This window comes from Littorina saxatilis, linkage group LG2, assembly GCF_037325665.1.
Source record: "Littorina saxatilis isolate snail1 linkage group LG2, US_GU_Lsax_2.0, whole genome shotgun sequence".
In the NCBI taxonomy this organism is placed as follows: Eukaryota; Metazoa; Mollusca; class Gastropoda; order Littorinimorpha; family Littorinidae; genus Littorina; species Littorina saxatilis.
Genome location: NC_090246.1, coordinates 55,799,771 through 55,815,169, shown reverse-complemented (window position 1 = coordinate 55,815,169; position 15,399 = coordinate 55,799,771). Strand labels below are relative to the sequence as shown.

The 15,399-nt window shown below is 41.8% G+C and overlaps 1 protein-coding gene across 1 annotated transcript in view; it reads left to right on the top strand.

Annotated features, from left to right (window-relative positions):
• Positions 1-15,271, top strand: part of LOC138959305 (uncharacterized) — a 29,061-nt gene extending 13,790 nt beyond the window's left edge. Inside the window, exon 2 of the mRNA XM_070330725.1 lies at positions 13,107-15,271. Within this exon, the coding sequence (XP_070186826.1) occupies positions 13,107-13,651 (545 nt within the window). The 3' untranslated portion in view covers positions 13,652-15,271. The remainder of the gene's footprint in view (positions 1-13,106) is intronic.
• Positions 15,272-15,399: the final 128 nt, after the last annotated feature.

Sequence of the window (15,399 nt, the reverse complement as noted above, 5' to 3'; positions counted from 1 at the left end):
CACGAAAAAGATCCTGTAATCCATGTCAGAGTTCGGTGGGTTATAGAAAGCATGCTTCCTCCGAAAACGGCGTATGGCTGCCTAAATGGCGGGGTAAAAAACGGTCATACACATAAAATTCCGTGGGAGTTTCAGCCCATGAACGCAGAAGAAGAAGAAGAAGTTCTAGTGAATGGTACGACATGTTTTGTTCGCTCAATGCACACATGCAGCGTACGAACCAACACAATAAGAAACAAAACAATTATTATCCTTGCATCTCCAAACCTCCCTCCCCCCTCCCCCGCCAAAACAAAAAGAAGGATGATGGGAGAAATGAGTGGCCTCTTTTTGCCACGGCGTAATTCCCAGGTGTAAACTCCCCCTGCTGCTTTGATGAGCTGTAATTTGCTGCAGTGCAAGCGACTGTCCTGAGCTGACGAGTGAAAAACAAGTTTGTCGAGGTAGTTTTAAACAAGTCGCGTAAGGCGAAATTACTACATTTAGTCAAGCTGTGAAACTCACAGAATGAAACTGAACGCACTGCATTTTTTCACAAGGACCATAGGCAAAACGGAGTGAAACTGACGAGCCTGTTCAGCGCGGTAGTGGCTTCGCTGTGCTGCATAGCACGCTTTTCTGTACCTCTCTTCGTTTTAACTTTCTGAGCGTGTTTTTAATCCAAACATATCATATCTATATGTTTTTGGAATCAGGAACCGACAAAGAATAAGATGAAATTGTTTTTATATCGATTTCGGAAATTTAATTTTGATCATAATTTTTATATGTTTAATTTTCAGAGCTTGTTTTTAATCTAAATATAACATATTTATATGTTTTGGGAATCAGGAAATGATGTTGAATAAGATAAACGTAAATTTGGATCGTTTTATATAAAAATAGAAAATTATTACAATTTTCAGAGTTTTAATTTTGGTCATTAATTAATTTTTAAGCCACCAAGCTGAAATGCAATACCAAAGTCCGGCCTTCGTCGAAGGTCGTTTTACAAAAATTTCAATCAATTTGATTGAAATATGAGGGTGTGACAGTGCCGCCTCAACTTTTACAAAAAAGCCGGATATGACGTCATCAAAAGTATTTATCGAGAAAAAGAAAAAAACGTCCGGGGATATCATTCCCAGGAACTCACATGTCAAATTTCATAAAGATCGGTTCAGTAGTTTGGTCTGAATCGCTCTACACACACACACACACGCACAGACAGACAGACACACACACATACACCACGACCCTCGTCTCGATTCCCCCTCTATGTTAAAACATTCAGTCAAAACTTGACTAAATGTAAAAACAATGAAGACACCGTTGCGCTCTTTTTTTCCCCACTTGGTCACTGCACTTTTATTACGACGGCACTTTTATTTTATAACGTCTCTTGTCAGTTGCACAAGGACTTGTTTTGACGTGTAAGGTTCTCACTGCACTTTACTGTCGTTGTTTTGACTAGAGAACGCGGAAACGCGATTAGATTAGTCACTATGAGGGCAAAAGAGCGCCCGCTCCCTTCCCTCCACCTAAAAAGAAAAAGCTGTGCGCCAGGGCCAATTATTTTACGTGTCTATGCCACTTCCTGACAGGATTGTAATTGAGTGCATGGGTTTTGCGTCTGTTGTAAATGGGGACAAGAAAAGAAGAACTAACTCAAGTGATTTTAAAGTGCTGGCTCAGATATATAGGGCAGAGGTGCTTCGCCTCGCTGTTAATGATTTTTAAGAGTTCTTTCTTTTCTTTATTTGGTGTTTTAACGTCGTTTTCAACCACGAAGGTTATATCGCGACGGGGAAAGGGGGGGGATGGGATAGAGCCACTTGTCAATTGTTTCTTGTTCACAAAAGCACTAATCAAAAATTTTCTTCAGGGGCTTGCAACGTAGTACAATAAAAAAAATTATGACCTTACTGGGAGAATGCAAGTTTCTAGTACAAAGGACTTAACATTTCTTACATACTGCTTGACTAAAATCTTTACAAAAATTGACTATATTCTATACAAGAAACACTTAACAAGGGTAAAAGGAGAAACAGAATCCGTTAGTCGTCTCTTACGACATGCTGGGGAGCATCGGGTAAATTCTTCCCCCTAACCCCTAGAGTGGTTAACAAGTCAATGAATGTATGTGTAAAAGAAAGTACTTATTCCCTCGCCACAATACATGCAGGTATAGGTCGGAAGTATTGGAAGCATCCACTAGTCAATTAGAATAATGCTGACCTACCTCACTGACGCATGTACTAAACCATTTTTTTGTAAGTGCATTTTGAGCATAAGATAACAATAAAACTGCACTCACCAGATACAAACACGAACATTATCTAATGTTATCTTGATCTACTTCTTCTAACCTGCAGTCTCTTGTTCAATATCTGTATTTTAATAAATACATACATAAATAGCATGCCATGCACCCCAATCTAAAGGGTTCAACACTGCGATCTCAGCTAGGCTGGATTGGATCCAGTAGTTATAAGACGACTACTACTTCGAGAGGAAACGGCACAGTTACATTTTGATTTATATTTCAAATCAATGAACATGTGCCTATATTGTAGGTGTTATTTAAACTCCCTCAATCCAAGGGCCAAGACTTTTTGCTTGATGTCGACAATTTGGCAGTTGGATCAATAGTATTAAACAGTTACATCAACATAATATGTTTTCCATTCAATGAACAGGCATGCATAGTATTCGTGCCACCGATCACCAGACTTACTCTTGCATTTTGTAAGCGCCTTCGGGATCTTTAACGCGAGCAACGATCTGCGTGCATGCACAAACGTACATATTCTTCAGTGGAAAACCAAACGTATCAGGTAGACGCGTTAACTTCCTTCTGCTCTTACGACGAATCGAACCACTTGAAGTACCACTGAAAAAAAAGCGCAGCGTGATGCATTGACCACAAATCCCTGCCTTGCATGCAGGGGCAGTAAAACGATGATTATGATGACGAAGAACTGAGCTCATCGAGTGGAGTATATATACGTTGTATTTGCGATTAACCAAAGGACATCTGTGTCATGTCACTTTTTACATTTAGTCAAGTTTTGACTAAATTTTTAACATAGAGGGGGAATCGAGACGAGGGTCGTGGTGTATGCATGTGTGTGTGTGTGTGTGTGTGCGTGTGTGTGTGTGTGTGTGTGTGTGTCTGTCTGTCTGTCTGTGCGTGTGTGTGTGTGTAGAGCGATTCAGACCAAACTACTGGACTGATCTTTATAAAATTTTACATGAGAGTTCCTGGGAATGATATCCCCGGACGTTTTTTTCTTTTTTTCGATAAATACTTTTGATGACGTCATATCCGGCTTTTTGTAAACGTTGAAGAGGCACTGTCACACCCTCATTTTTCAACCAAATTGATTGAAATTTTTGTAAAGCAATCTTCGACGAAGGCCGGACTTCGGTATTGCATTTCAGCTTGGTGGCTTAAAAATTAATTAATGACTTTGGTCATTAAAAATCTGAAAATTGTAATAAATTTTTGTTTTTTTATATAAAACGATCCAAATTTACGTTCATCTTATTCTACATCATTTCCTGATTCCAAAAACATATAAATATGTTTTATTTGGATTAAAAACAAGCTCTGAAAATTAAAACGAAGAGAGGTACAGAAAAGCGTGCTATGCAGCACAGCGAAACCACTACCGCGCTGAACAGGCTCGTCAGTTTCACTCCGTTATGCATAAGCGGCGGACTACGGTCATTGTGAAAAAATGCAGTGCGTTCAGTTTCATTCTGTGAGTTCCACAGCTTGACTAAATATAGTAATTTCGCCTTACGCGACTTGTTTCTTCCTGCAGCGGGCATTTGTGTCATGTCGCTGATGGCGAAGGACATAATTATGCGTGTAGTATACACGAGGAGAACTACACACGAAGGCATTAGATTTCCTCATGCAAGGAGCATAAATCGAAGGGCATGGGACTTGCATTCACAGTGGGAACATTCACGAATGTCCCACAAAGGTCATGCTAACTGCTGATTTACCCAATGCCATTCAAGTCAACGTATACTTCCGCATGTTTTGCCACCTGTACAACAACAAGTAGCAAGCGAGTGATTTGTGATCAAGGAACGTTTTGAAAAATGCAGGTTCTACAAGTTTACATGTTATCTTCATGGCCAAAACGATGATAAATCAGGAAAGAATGTATTAAAAAGCTGAGACGTTGACGAGTACATGATAGATATTTCTGGGTTACAAGCCTTACTGTAAAGGAATGCAGGAAAATGTCATCTTTAGCTTGTGTATATGCCCTAGTTTTTAATGTTCCCGCCTTTTCGCTGTCTCCCAAAATGTAGTTTTATTGAGTAAATATGTTGCGCCTTCATAAGGAATTGCTGAAATGTATTGCATCGGTGACAAGTGCAGTCAGAGAGAGTAAGTGAGAGAGGAAGCGAGAGAGAGAGAGAGAGAGAGAGAGAGAGAGAGAGAGAGAGAGAGAGAGAGAGAGAGAGAGAGAGCTACAGGGAGGGAGGGAGAGAGAGAGAGACAGACAGACAGAAAGAGAGAGAGACAGACAGACAGACAGACAGACAGAGACAGAGGGAGAGAGAGGGAGAAAGAGAGAGCTGCGAGAGAAAGAGCGAGAGAGAAAGAGAGATTGAGAGAGAGAGAGACAAAAAAGAGAGAGACAGACAGCTAGGGAAAGAGAGAGAGATTTAGAGAGAGAGAGACAGAGACAGACGGACCGAGACAGTGAGACAGAAAGACAGAGCGAGAGACAGAAAGAGAGACAGGCAGGCAGAGAGAAAGGTAGAGAGAGAGACAGAGTTAGAGAGATAGAGTTAAAACAAAATCACATTAAAAAGTCCCGTAGACGCGACATAACTTTCTGTTCAGTTAAAACTTTCCCAGGTCGCCTTGCCCCCCATACCGGTACAAGGTCTGATGCGTCGACCTCGGTCTATTCCCAACTCATTGTCGCTAATCATGATCTAATTCTGAGGTGTGGAGAAAAACACACCGGTTTAGCATGTTGCCACAGTTTTTTGTGGGAGTGTGTGTGGAAAACGCAATTAGAGAAGGGCGTAGTCGTGCGGAGAATGCTTTGTTCTCTCACACTAACACGGAACGTCGGAATGGATTTATGATGTAAGAGAGATAACTAGATCACGTTCAGGGGGCTATATGCGGACCTTCTCTTTGCAGAGAGAGTGGGAGGGGGGAAAGAGAGCGAGAGAGCGCGAGAGAGAGAGAGAGAGAGAGAGAGAGAGAGAGAGAGAGAGAGAGAGAGAGAGAGAGGCGTGAATAGGGCTCTATGAGGAGGCTAACTATGTTGACTTGTAGAGGATTTTTGGACTTAGTGGAGCTGGTTGGGATGGGGATGTGTATGGGGAGCAATGTGGTTTAGAGATGTGGTGCCGAGGCAAGGGGTGGGGGTCGGTTGGGGAGGTTATTATGAAGTGAACCCTCCATCTTCCCTTCCTGACCAGTCGAGACCCGCTACAGCTTGAACATGTCCGGCTTTGAAACTATTTTATGTGTTTTTTTCCTTTCTTTTCGTCCAACTCCTTGATCATACGATATTCTGTTATAATCTGTGCAATTTTTGCAAAAGAAAACTGTAAAAAAGTGAGAGGAAGAGACGGTTTGACATTCTTTGAGAAAATGGCTTCATAAATGGACTTCAAGCATGTGTGAGTCGAATGCTCTTGTCGTTTAAGCTTTGTCCAGTTCTAATGATGCTGTGTGTCCATTTTGTTAGATTTACAACAACAACAACAACTAAAACTACAATAACTACGAAAAACACAAATAAACAAACACACACACAAACAAAGCTACCCCCTTACCCACAAATCACCATTAACAAAACACAAATAAACCGTGCAAACACAGACACAAACAAAGCTACCCCCTTACCCACAAATCACCATTAACAAAACACAAATAAACAAACACAGACACAAACAAAGCTACCCCCTTACCCACAAATCACCATTAACAAAACACAAATAAACCGTGCAAACACAGACACAAACAAAGCTACCCCCTCACCGACCCATCACCATCACCCTCACCCTCTTATCAATTTGTCAACTAACTTGTTCAGTCCCATGAATGGAGCCATGAGGTCCACACACAGAAAGTGGATTGCGTGCAAAGGTCAATGGAACAGAGAGTAGAATGATATACTGTGACCTCTTACACGGATTCGGACTCTCTAACCCCTCTCCCTGACTGAAATGGATGTGTCTGTCAAGAACAGCTAATCCTCTCTCGTTGTGTCATGCACACAACGGTTATTTTGTTCCCAGGCACCCTAGTTTTGGTCATTCTGCTTTGTCTTTGCCCGAGCTAAGTGACACAGATAAACAAGCCCTGCGTTAAAGGCCCAGTCTGCCTCAAATGGTTTACAAAACGATTTAAATCTTCTCACGAAAAAAGCAGTTCTAACCTTATGGAACACACTTGCAATAGCATTTAACAGCATTAAATGACACAGTTCGTTTGAATTGCTATTTAGCTTGCGTAAACCACACACCAGATTTCCTGGTTTATTTTACCCCTGAGCCATCGTCGACTCGTGTCACCCACTTCCCTTTTTTTCACAATTTAGTCGTCAGTTTGTGATTTCAATGCGACTCGTTGTATCTGCAATAGCACGTCATTTTGTTCCTCTGAATCTAAATTGCAACAAACGACTGCGAGACACACGAACTTATAGGCGGCGGTTGGCGTCAAAGAAGCAAGCGCTAATGCAGAAAAGTCGTCTGCTACTTAAAACACGACCTTGCGTGACCTGCTTCCGGGCTTCCGGGATTTGTCTCATTGTAAATCCGGCTGGCCACGCACAAATACATTCTTTGAAAAATGATCTCTCTTTACGGAGGGCACCTAGGATGTTCTTAAGCGGTGGGTGTTCAAACGAAAGGGTGTTTTGTTTGTTCTGTGTTTAAAAGCCTGACAGTGTCTTTGACCAGAAACTGACGGTTTAAGTGAAGCTGTGTGTGCCTTTGAAATGTAGGTTTAAATAAAACGTAAACCCGAAATGGAGGAAGGGGTCCTCGAATGTCGTGTAGGCGTATTGTGAAGTAACGGTCAAACCTTCCCATCACATGGTAGAAAGAAGTTTTGGAACCTGACGGGTTTGTCTGGGAAAGAAAGCATAATCGTTTGTTCTTTGTTTGTTAGACGACGTGTTTTGTTTTTGTTTTTGTTTTCTCGCTAGAAAATTGAAGTGACGTTTCTGTTGACGTCATCGACACTCGTTAAGAAGAGAGTTTATTGGACAAAATCCAAGCTGGTGGTTCCATACATGTCATCACTTTTGCGCAAGATTTTAGTCTGAGCAAACGTCCGATTTTTAATATGCTCTTTGCATAGCAAAATTTAAACGTCGGTCTTTAACATTTTGTTAAACGTCATGTCCTTTGAGAGAGACCTGAACTAAAATGAACACCGTTGTTCTCTGCATAGCGCCAAACACATCCTGTTCTGATGTATGCTTTCCGAGTTTTCGCACGAAACGAACCCATTCAATCAGGTACACACACCTGTTGAAGTGCTGTGACGAGCTTATACTTATGTATTGCAGGCTGCAACCACTTCAAATATGTGAAGGGGTTCAGGGGAAGGTAAAGATTTGACCTAGGCAGGGTATTCCGCAGTGCGATCTGCATGATGCAACGGTTTTACCTGTCTAACCTTTATCGTGTCAGATTCTTCATTTTTCTAAAGCGGTTTAGGTTCTTCACCTTAAGTTTGCCTTTTCGGTTCATTGATAAAATGCAGGAAATCTTTCCAGTAATACCTTTCAGGACAGGAAGTCATGAGTTTGGTACTGCTCAAAATGTTTTAACTTTGCAGGCGGTTTTTTCCCGTGACGGGTATGCTTTCATGATGATAATGGATCAAGATGGGCATCTGAAGCAGAATTTTATTTGGATCTGTTCACTGAGTAAAATGGAGGTCACATTACCGGTGTCAACGAAAAACCATACGATATTTGGTATTTTTCAGGCAACACTCGACTCTCTCTATATAACGAGTTTTTATGTGAATGTAAAATCCTAAAAATGTCAAGCTTTTAATTGAACTTAAATTGTTTCTCTTTATCTTCTGTTTACGGTGTTTTGGAATTCGCGTCTTCAAAAGTGTCTTCGTCTAGCTCAGTGTGTGCATCACCATAGGTCTGTCCAGGATTGTAACGGGAATAAGAGCGTCTTCCATATGACCGCATACCAAACCGGCACGGTTGGCCTAGTGGTAAGGCGTCCGCCCCGTGATCGGGAGGTCGTGGGTTCGAACCCCGGCCGGGTCATACCTACGACTTTAAAATTGGCAATCTAGAGGCTGCTCCGCCTGGCGTCTGGCATTATGGGGTTAGTGCTTGGACTGGTTGGTCCGGTCCGGTGTCAGAATAATGTGACTGGGTGAGACATGAAGCCTGTGCTGCGACTTCTGTCTTGTGTGTGGCGCACGTTATATGTCAAAGCAGCACCGCCATGATATGGCCCTTCGTGGTCGGCTGGGCGTTAAGCAAACAAACAAACCGCATACCAAAAACCTACGGCCTGACCTATGTTAATCTGCAAAAAAACCCACATTCAGCAAAGTATTCCAACTCTGCACATGCAATTAGTTAGTCAGGCTGTGGATTGTTTTGTGTGTGTTCAAATATACGGATGCTCTCGTCCCATGCAAAGGCCTGAACATATCTGTGATGTCTAAATTGCCTGATCGTTGCCTGTAAACCATTCTTCGACGATAGACGAAGTTCGGAAATAACTGTCGGGTTTGTATGAGTTGTGAAAAAGTGAATACCCTTGCTTTTTCGAGGACAAATGAATCACACGTGCTCCTTGGTTTAAACAGTGTTTTATTTAGTTACATAAATACAAAGCCATGGAGTGTATCATATAATAAAGGAACACAACAATATAAACGTATTATAACTGTGCTCCTCCTCCACGCGTGAAGTGCTCCTCCTCGCTAGTGATTGGCCGGTGCAGTGTTTGTCCCCTTAAAAAGCAAGAGTATTCACTCTGTCACAACCCATGTAAACCTGACATAGTTATTCTCGGAATTCGTCTATTTTGAAAACTGCCAGAATGTCTTGCGGCGACTGATGGGCCCGGCCCACATTTCTGTTTTGTGTATACTTTCAGTATTGCTCATGCAACTAACCAGATATGACTAACATTATCTCTACCCCCCGCGGGTTAGGGGGAAGAATTTACCTTATGCTCCCCAGCATGTCGTAAGAGGCGACTAACGGATTCTGTTTCTCCTTTTACCCTTGTTAAGTGTTTCTTGTATAGAATATAGTCAATTTTTGTAAAGATTTTAGTCAAGCAGTATGTAAGAAATGTTAAGTCCTTTGTACTGGAAACTTGCATTCTCCCAGTAAGGTAATATATTGTACTACGTTGCAAGCCCCTGGAGCAAATTTTTGATGAGTGCTTTTGTGAACAAGAAACAATTGACAAGTGGCTCTATCCCCTCTCCCCCCTTTCCCCGTCGCGATATAACCTTCGTGGTTGAAAACGACGTTAAACACCAAATAAATAAAGAAAGAACATTATACCTACTATTGCAACCAGACTGGTTGTGAAAGTAGGGGGTTGTTCGTGGTGCGTGCAAGGATAACCGGTACGCATTTGCACATTAGTACAGTGGACATGAAGATATAATAGCTCGGATTCATCTGCGTAATCGTGATTTAAAATGTAGTCACAGAAAACAGCGTTTTCATAAGCTATTTCTGTATCTATCTATGTATTTATTAGTCAGTGATTCTGTGAACTTGTACATTTAAAATGGATACTCTTTGCAAACATGCTGAAGGAAAGTTCTCCCCCGGGCAAAACCAAATAATGTATTATAATAAGGGTGCACTTGGTGTTCTGTATGTCTTGACGACATTAACATGGGACCCTTGTCGCCGACGTTTCAGCAATGTTTCAGCTTTAGTCATCTGCTCATTGCATATTCTGTCTTAAATTTAAATGCTACAATGGCCTTTACTGGGAATTTTATGTTCCCTTAATGTGAAAGAAAATCTGTCTTTCGATCATAAACGACTTCACGCGGAACTCTTCTTTTGTTCGCACGCCAATGCAGATAATGCTTTTTTTGGTCTCACAGTGACTTTTTGAAATAATATTGGGCTAACACAACGTCTCATACGTTGTGTTTCTGGTCGTAAAAGTGCGTTGCATTTACAAGCAGATTTTTTTTTTTGTCAGACAGAAGTTTTGAAATAAATAGGCAGCCGTTTTGGGTCATTAAAAACATTGCATTCATAAACATGAGTGAATGTCTTTTTCATTTTTGTTATTTTGGTGTACTTTTTTTGGTGTGAATTAATTAACATGACGCTCTGTCATTCCGAATGTATGCGAATCTCACAGACATATCTACCAATCACCAAAACAAATCTTCTTAATAGTTTGACATTCCTCATTGACTTCAATTCAAGTTCACGGTAGTCAGCCCAGTTTTGTGTTCATCTTTTTCCAGTAAGGATGATCTCCTGTTGTTTCTCTCCCTCTTATCTCCTCACTCTCTCTTTTCTCTCTCGCTCGCTATATCCCTCACTCTCTATCCTCTCTCTCTCTCTCTCTCTCTCTCTCTCTCATGTACTCTCTCTCTCTCTCTCTCTCTCTCTCTCTCTCTCTCTCTCTCTGTTGTTTCTGTTATTTGTTCTTCCCCCATTCTCCTTGGTTTTTATATGGGTCTGGACTTAGTACAATAAACCGTTCTGAGTTCTCTCTCTCTCTCTCTCTCTTTCTCTCTCTCTCTCTCTTCTCTCTCTCTCCCTCTTTCTCTCTCCCTCTCTCCCTCTCTCACTCCCCATCAGTCAATCTCTCTGTTCTCTCTCTCTCTCCCTCTCCCCCACACTCTCTTTCCTTCTCCTCAGTTCTCGCGCGCTCTCTCCCTCTCTAAAACACTCACACACACACACACACACACACACACACATGACACACACACACACCGCCACACACACACACACACACACACAAACACACACACACACACACACACACACACACACACACCGATCCAACTTTTCATGTCCAGAAAAAGAAGAAGACGTAAACAGAAGAAGAAGAAAAAATCTTCGCAGGTGCCACATGCCTAAGTGAGAGGTTTTAAGGCCGTGATAGTGATCGTATTCCAAGCAGACGTGCCGCTGGCTGCTCGCGAGAATACCAGCGTACAATTCCTCCATTATCTCCCTTTCACTCCCAGAGTTGACTCCCTTTGTTAAAAGAGGTGTTCCGTTTTATCGGCCACCATGTTTGAGACGCTTTGCCAAGACACGTTGCTGTTTCGACAATGGAATGTGTTTTGTTCAGCGGCTCCGTTCTCATGAAATAAAGACGGGTTTCATTGCGAGCTCTGTTGAAAGAGGGTTGAGACGAGTTTAGCGGAGTATTAGGAGACAGTTTTAAAACGGGCGTAGGCATTAACGCTTCCCCCCTCTCTCTCTCTCTCCCCCCCCCCCCCTCCCGTCTCATCTTTTTACCGTGCCCCACCCTCACCACCTTCGTGCCTCCATCGGTATCATATGTCAGTCAACTTTATTTCTTTGCACATCTCTCTCTGTCGCTCTGTCTCTGTGGCTCCGAGCTCTGACTCTCTCTCTCTCTCTCTCTCTCTCTCTCTCTCTCTCTCTCTCTCTCCGCTCTGGTTGTCACAGTCGGTCTCAATCATCTTAGAAATATATTTAGCTTGCAGGATGCAACCTTCGTTTGTTTGCGTTATACATGTAGTTCTATGACCTGGGGATGGGAACTGACCGATGTTTACACAACAATTGAGCAATGCTGTTCATATTTAGGAGTTAACAATTAATTTGATTGTAAATCAGTAACCAACCTCGCGCGTTATACATGATGTCAAAGGACAGTGTCATCATTCGGGATTTCAGTGCTAGATTAAAACAAGTCGCGTAAGGCGAAAATACAATATTTAGTCGAGTAGCTGTCGAACTCACAGAATGAAACTGAACGCAATGCCATTTTTCAGCAAGACCGTATACTCGTAGCATCGTCAGTCCACCGCTCATGGCAAAGGCAGTGAAATTGACAAGAAGAGCGGGGTAGTAGTTGCGCTAAGAAGGATAGCACGCTTTTCTGTACCTCTCTTTGTTTTAAATTTCTGAGCGTGTTTTTAATCCAAACATATCATATCTATATGTTTTTGGAATCAGGAACCGACAAGGAATAAGATGAAAGTGTTTTTAAATTGATTTGGACAATTTAATTTTGATAATAATTTTTATATATTTAATTTTCAGAGCTTGTTTTTAATCCGAATATAACATATTTATATTTTTTTGGAATCAGCAAATGATGGAGAATAAGATGAACGTAAATTTGGATCGTTTTATAAATTTTTATTTTTTTTTACAATTTTCAGATTTTTAATGACCAAAGTCATTAATTAATTTTTAAGCCACCAAGCTGAAATGCAATACCGAAGTCCGGGCTTCGTCGAAGATTGCTTGACCAAAATTTCAATCAATTTGGTTGAAAAATGAGGGCGTGACAGTGCCGCCTCAACTTTCATGAAAAGCCGGATATGACGTCATCAAAGACATTTATCAAAAAAATGAAAAAAACGTTCGGGGATTTCATACCCAGGAACTCTCATGTCAAATTTCATAAAGATCGGTCCAGTAGTTTAGTCTGAATCGCTCTACACACACACACACACACACACACACACGCACAGACACACATACACCACGACCCTCGTTTCGATTCCCCCTCGATGTTAAAATATTTAGTCAAAACTTGACTAAATATAAAAAGCAAAACAAAATAAAACACGCGTTTGTATGGTGTCAATAAAATCTATTGTAAATAACCAGTCTCACGCCTACTTTATGTTTCAGTGCGGGACTGTAACAGTGTCCGGGACTATAGAGCTAAAGCCAAATAATTATATACTATGTAGCAATACATTCACAAATCTATCGTAATTAGATAATTAACCAGCTACGAGGATTTTTATGTTTCAGTGGACGGTGACATTATCCGAGACTACAGAGCTAAAGTCAAAATAATTGTGTAGCAATACATTCACACACCTCTCGTATTTAAATAATTAACCAGCCACGTGCATTTTTCTGTTTCAGTGGACAGTGTCATCATTCGGGACTACAGAAACGAAAACGCTAAAGTAATGCTGGTTTCAGGCAGCGAACTCGAGGAAATACCCGTCAGCAGCAGGAACCAGAACGGGAGGAAGAAGCGGAAGAAAACATTCCGCCCCACCACCAGCCGCTGCTGTAAGATCGGCTACAAGGTGGCCAAGCGGAAACTGTCGTGCGACGTACCACTGCTGGAGGTTGTCCGCAAGGTCAACGACATGCAGCGCGCCAAGATGAAGTACAATCGGCCACGCAAGATTGTGCAGTCCAAGATTTCGGCCAAACTGTCCAGGAAGCTGGGCGAGTGCTCCAAGAGTTACCCCAGGTTTTTCGAAAAGTGCTGCGAGTACCGCGAAAAGTATTATAAAAACATGGACAAGTGCAAAAAGCGCGCGCGCAAAGAGCGCCGCACGTGCAGACAGACTGTGCGAAAGCGTTACAAGGTCACCTCCAAGAAAGGCCGGAAGACAATCAGGAAGCAGCGAAGGTCGAGGGGGAGGAGAGGATCGAGCTTGACGGAACAGCCCTGAGAAATAAAACAGCACGGTGTTGGCGACTTGGTCGTTTAGTGTGTGACGTAGGCGTGATGTCGTCTGTGACATCACCACGAAGTCATCAAGGTGCGATGTCAGCACGGTCTGGTTATGACGTGCAATGACATCATCAGCCTTCTCTCTGAAACTGTGTCATCATCACAGAAGAAGGATGTAAAACATGTTGTGGAACGTTTCTTGTGTTATGACTGCCAATCTGTCTCAAGACAAGACAATGAAACTACGTCACAAGTAAAACATACGCAACAACCTAAACCAGGATGTATTGACTTGGTCTAAGGTATCTCTCAGAAGACAGAAAAACTACATTTCTCCGGAAACATTTAGCAGTTCTATAGAATAACAACACTAGCAGAAAGTCGAGCTAAATTATTTCCATAATATTCCTATTTGCTTACCTGCCTCAGCTGTGATCGAATGACTTGTTAGTACATTTTGACGTGCCCGTAGAATCGGGTTTCTCCGTATAACCTAGAAAATGTTTGAATGTTGAAAACCAGTCTTCAAAAAAACTGAGACGATTCGTTCTGTGGCATAGGAAGTGATGACGACATAGGAGGGCATGACGTAGAGACATGAGGTCACATTCTCAGGACATGACGTCAGATTCTCAGGAAGCAATCCCAGGTGTTGAATAAATATTGCCAGGGCTGGTCCACGTGGCGTAGAGGCATTTCTCGTCTGATTTTCGTTTTTGGTTCCAAAGCTGTGTGTTTTTGTTTTGTTTGTTGTTTTTGTTCTCGTAGCTTCTGCTGTGTCATTGTTTCTTTGGCGTTCCAAACTTGGATCGAATCACACGATCAGTGTGGCGAACACAGTCATGCCTGGATTTGTTTGTGGTGTACATTTTCTTAGGCAGGCATAAACGGCTGCTGCCTTGCAATCATGTCCTTATTTCCTTTGTTTGCCATGTGATGTTGGTGCTTTAGTATTTTTGCATTTTGTTTTGTTGTTAAAACGGGTATAAAATGTCTATGTGAGATTCTGACTGAGAGTCACTGAGTTGTTTTTATGTACTGTACATATTGTTGCTTTGTCCACTGATTTCTTTCTTTCTTGATTTCTGTCTGTTGCACCTTCAGTCTTTCTTTCCCAATTTCATTTCCCTGCAAATTACGGAGTACTTCAGCGTCGTTATTACACATGTGTCTACTCTGAAAATAGCTAAATTGTGAGCTATGCGATAATTGTCCAATCAAAAACGCTGCTACAGTGGAGAAAATGTGTGTGTGTGTGTGTGTGTGTGTGTGTGTGTGTGTGTGTGTGCGTGTGTGTGTGTGTGTGTGTGTTTGTGTGTTTGGGGCTTGCTTGAGAGCGTGCGTGCTTGCGGGCATACATGCATGCGCTTGCATTTCAATTTGAAATGAAACATAGTTGTCTCTTCTTTGTCTCTCTTACTAGGCTTTGTCTGTCTATCTGTCCGTCTGTCGTCTGTCCTCTTTATTTTTGCCATTTGTTTTGGAAAACGTTTTTGTCTTCAATTTCTGAGAAAAAAACCGTTGGAATTGTAGCCATAGAGATATCATTTTCTTGCTGACCATTTTGTCTCTGGTTCTCTTCCAGTTCAACTGTTAATAAATGTTTTGAAAGATGAAATTACTGCCTTTGAGAGAAGATAGATGAATGCTTGGATGTACACATGGCTGGATGGAGGGATGGTGGGCAATGGTATGGCTGCATGGAAGTGTACACATGGAAATGAATGGCACATATGCAAAAGAAAA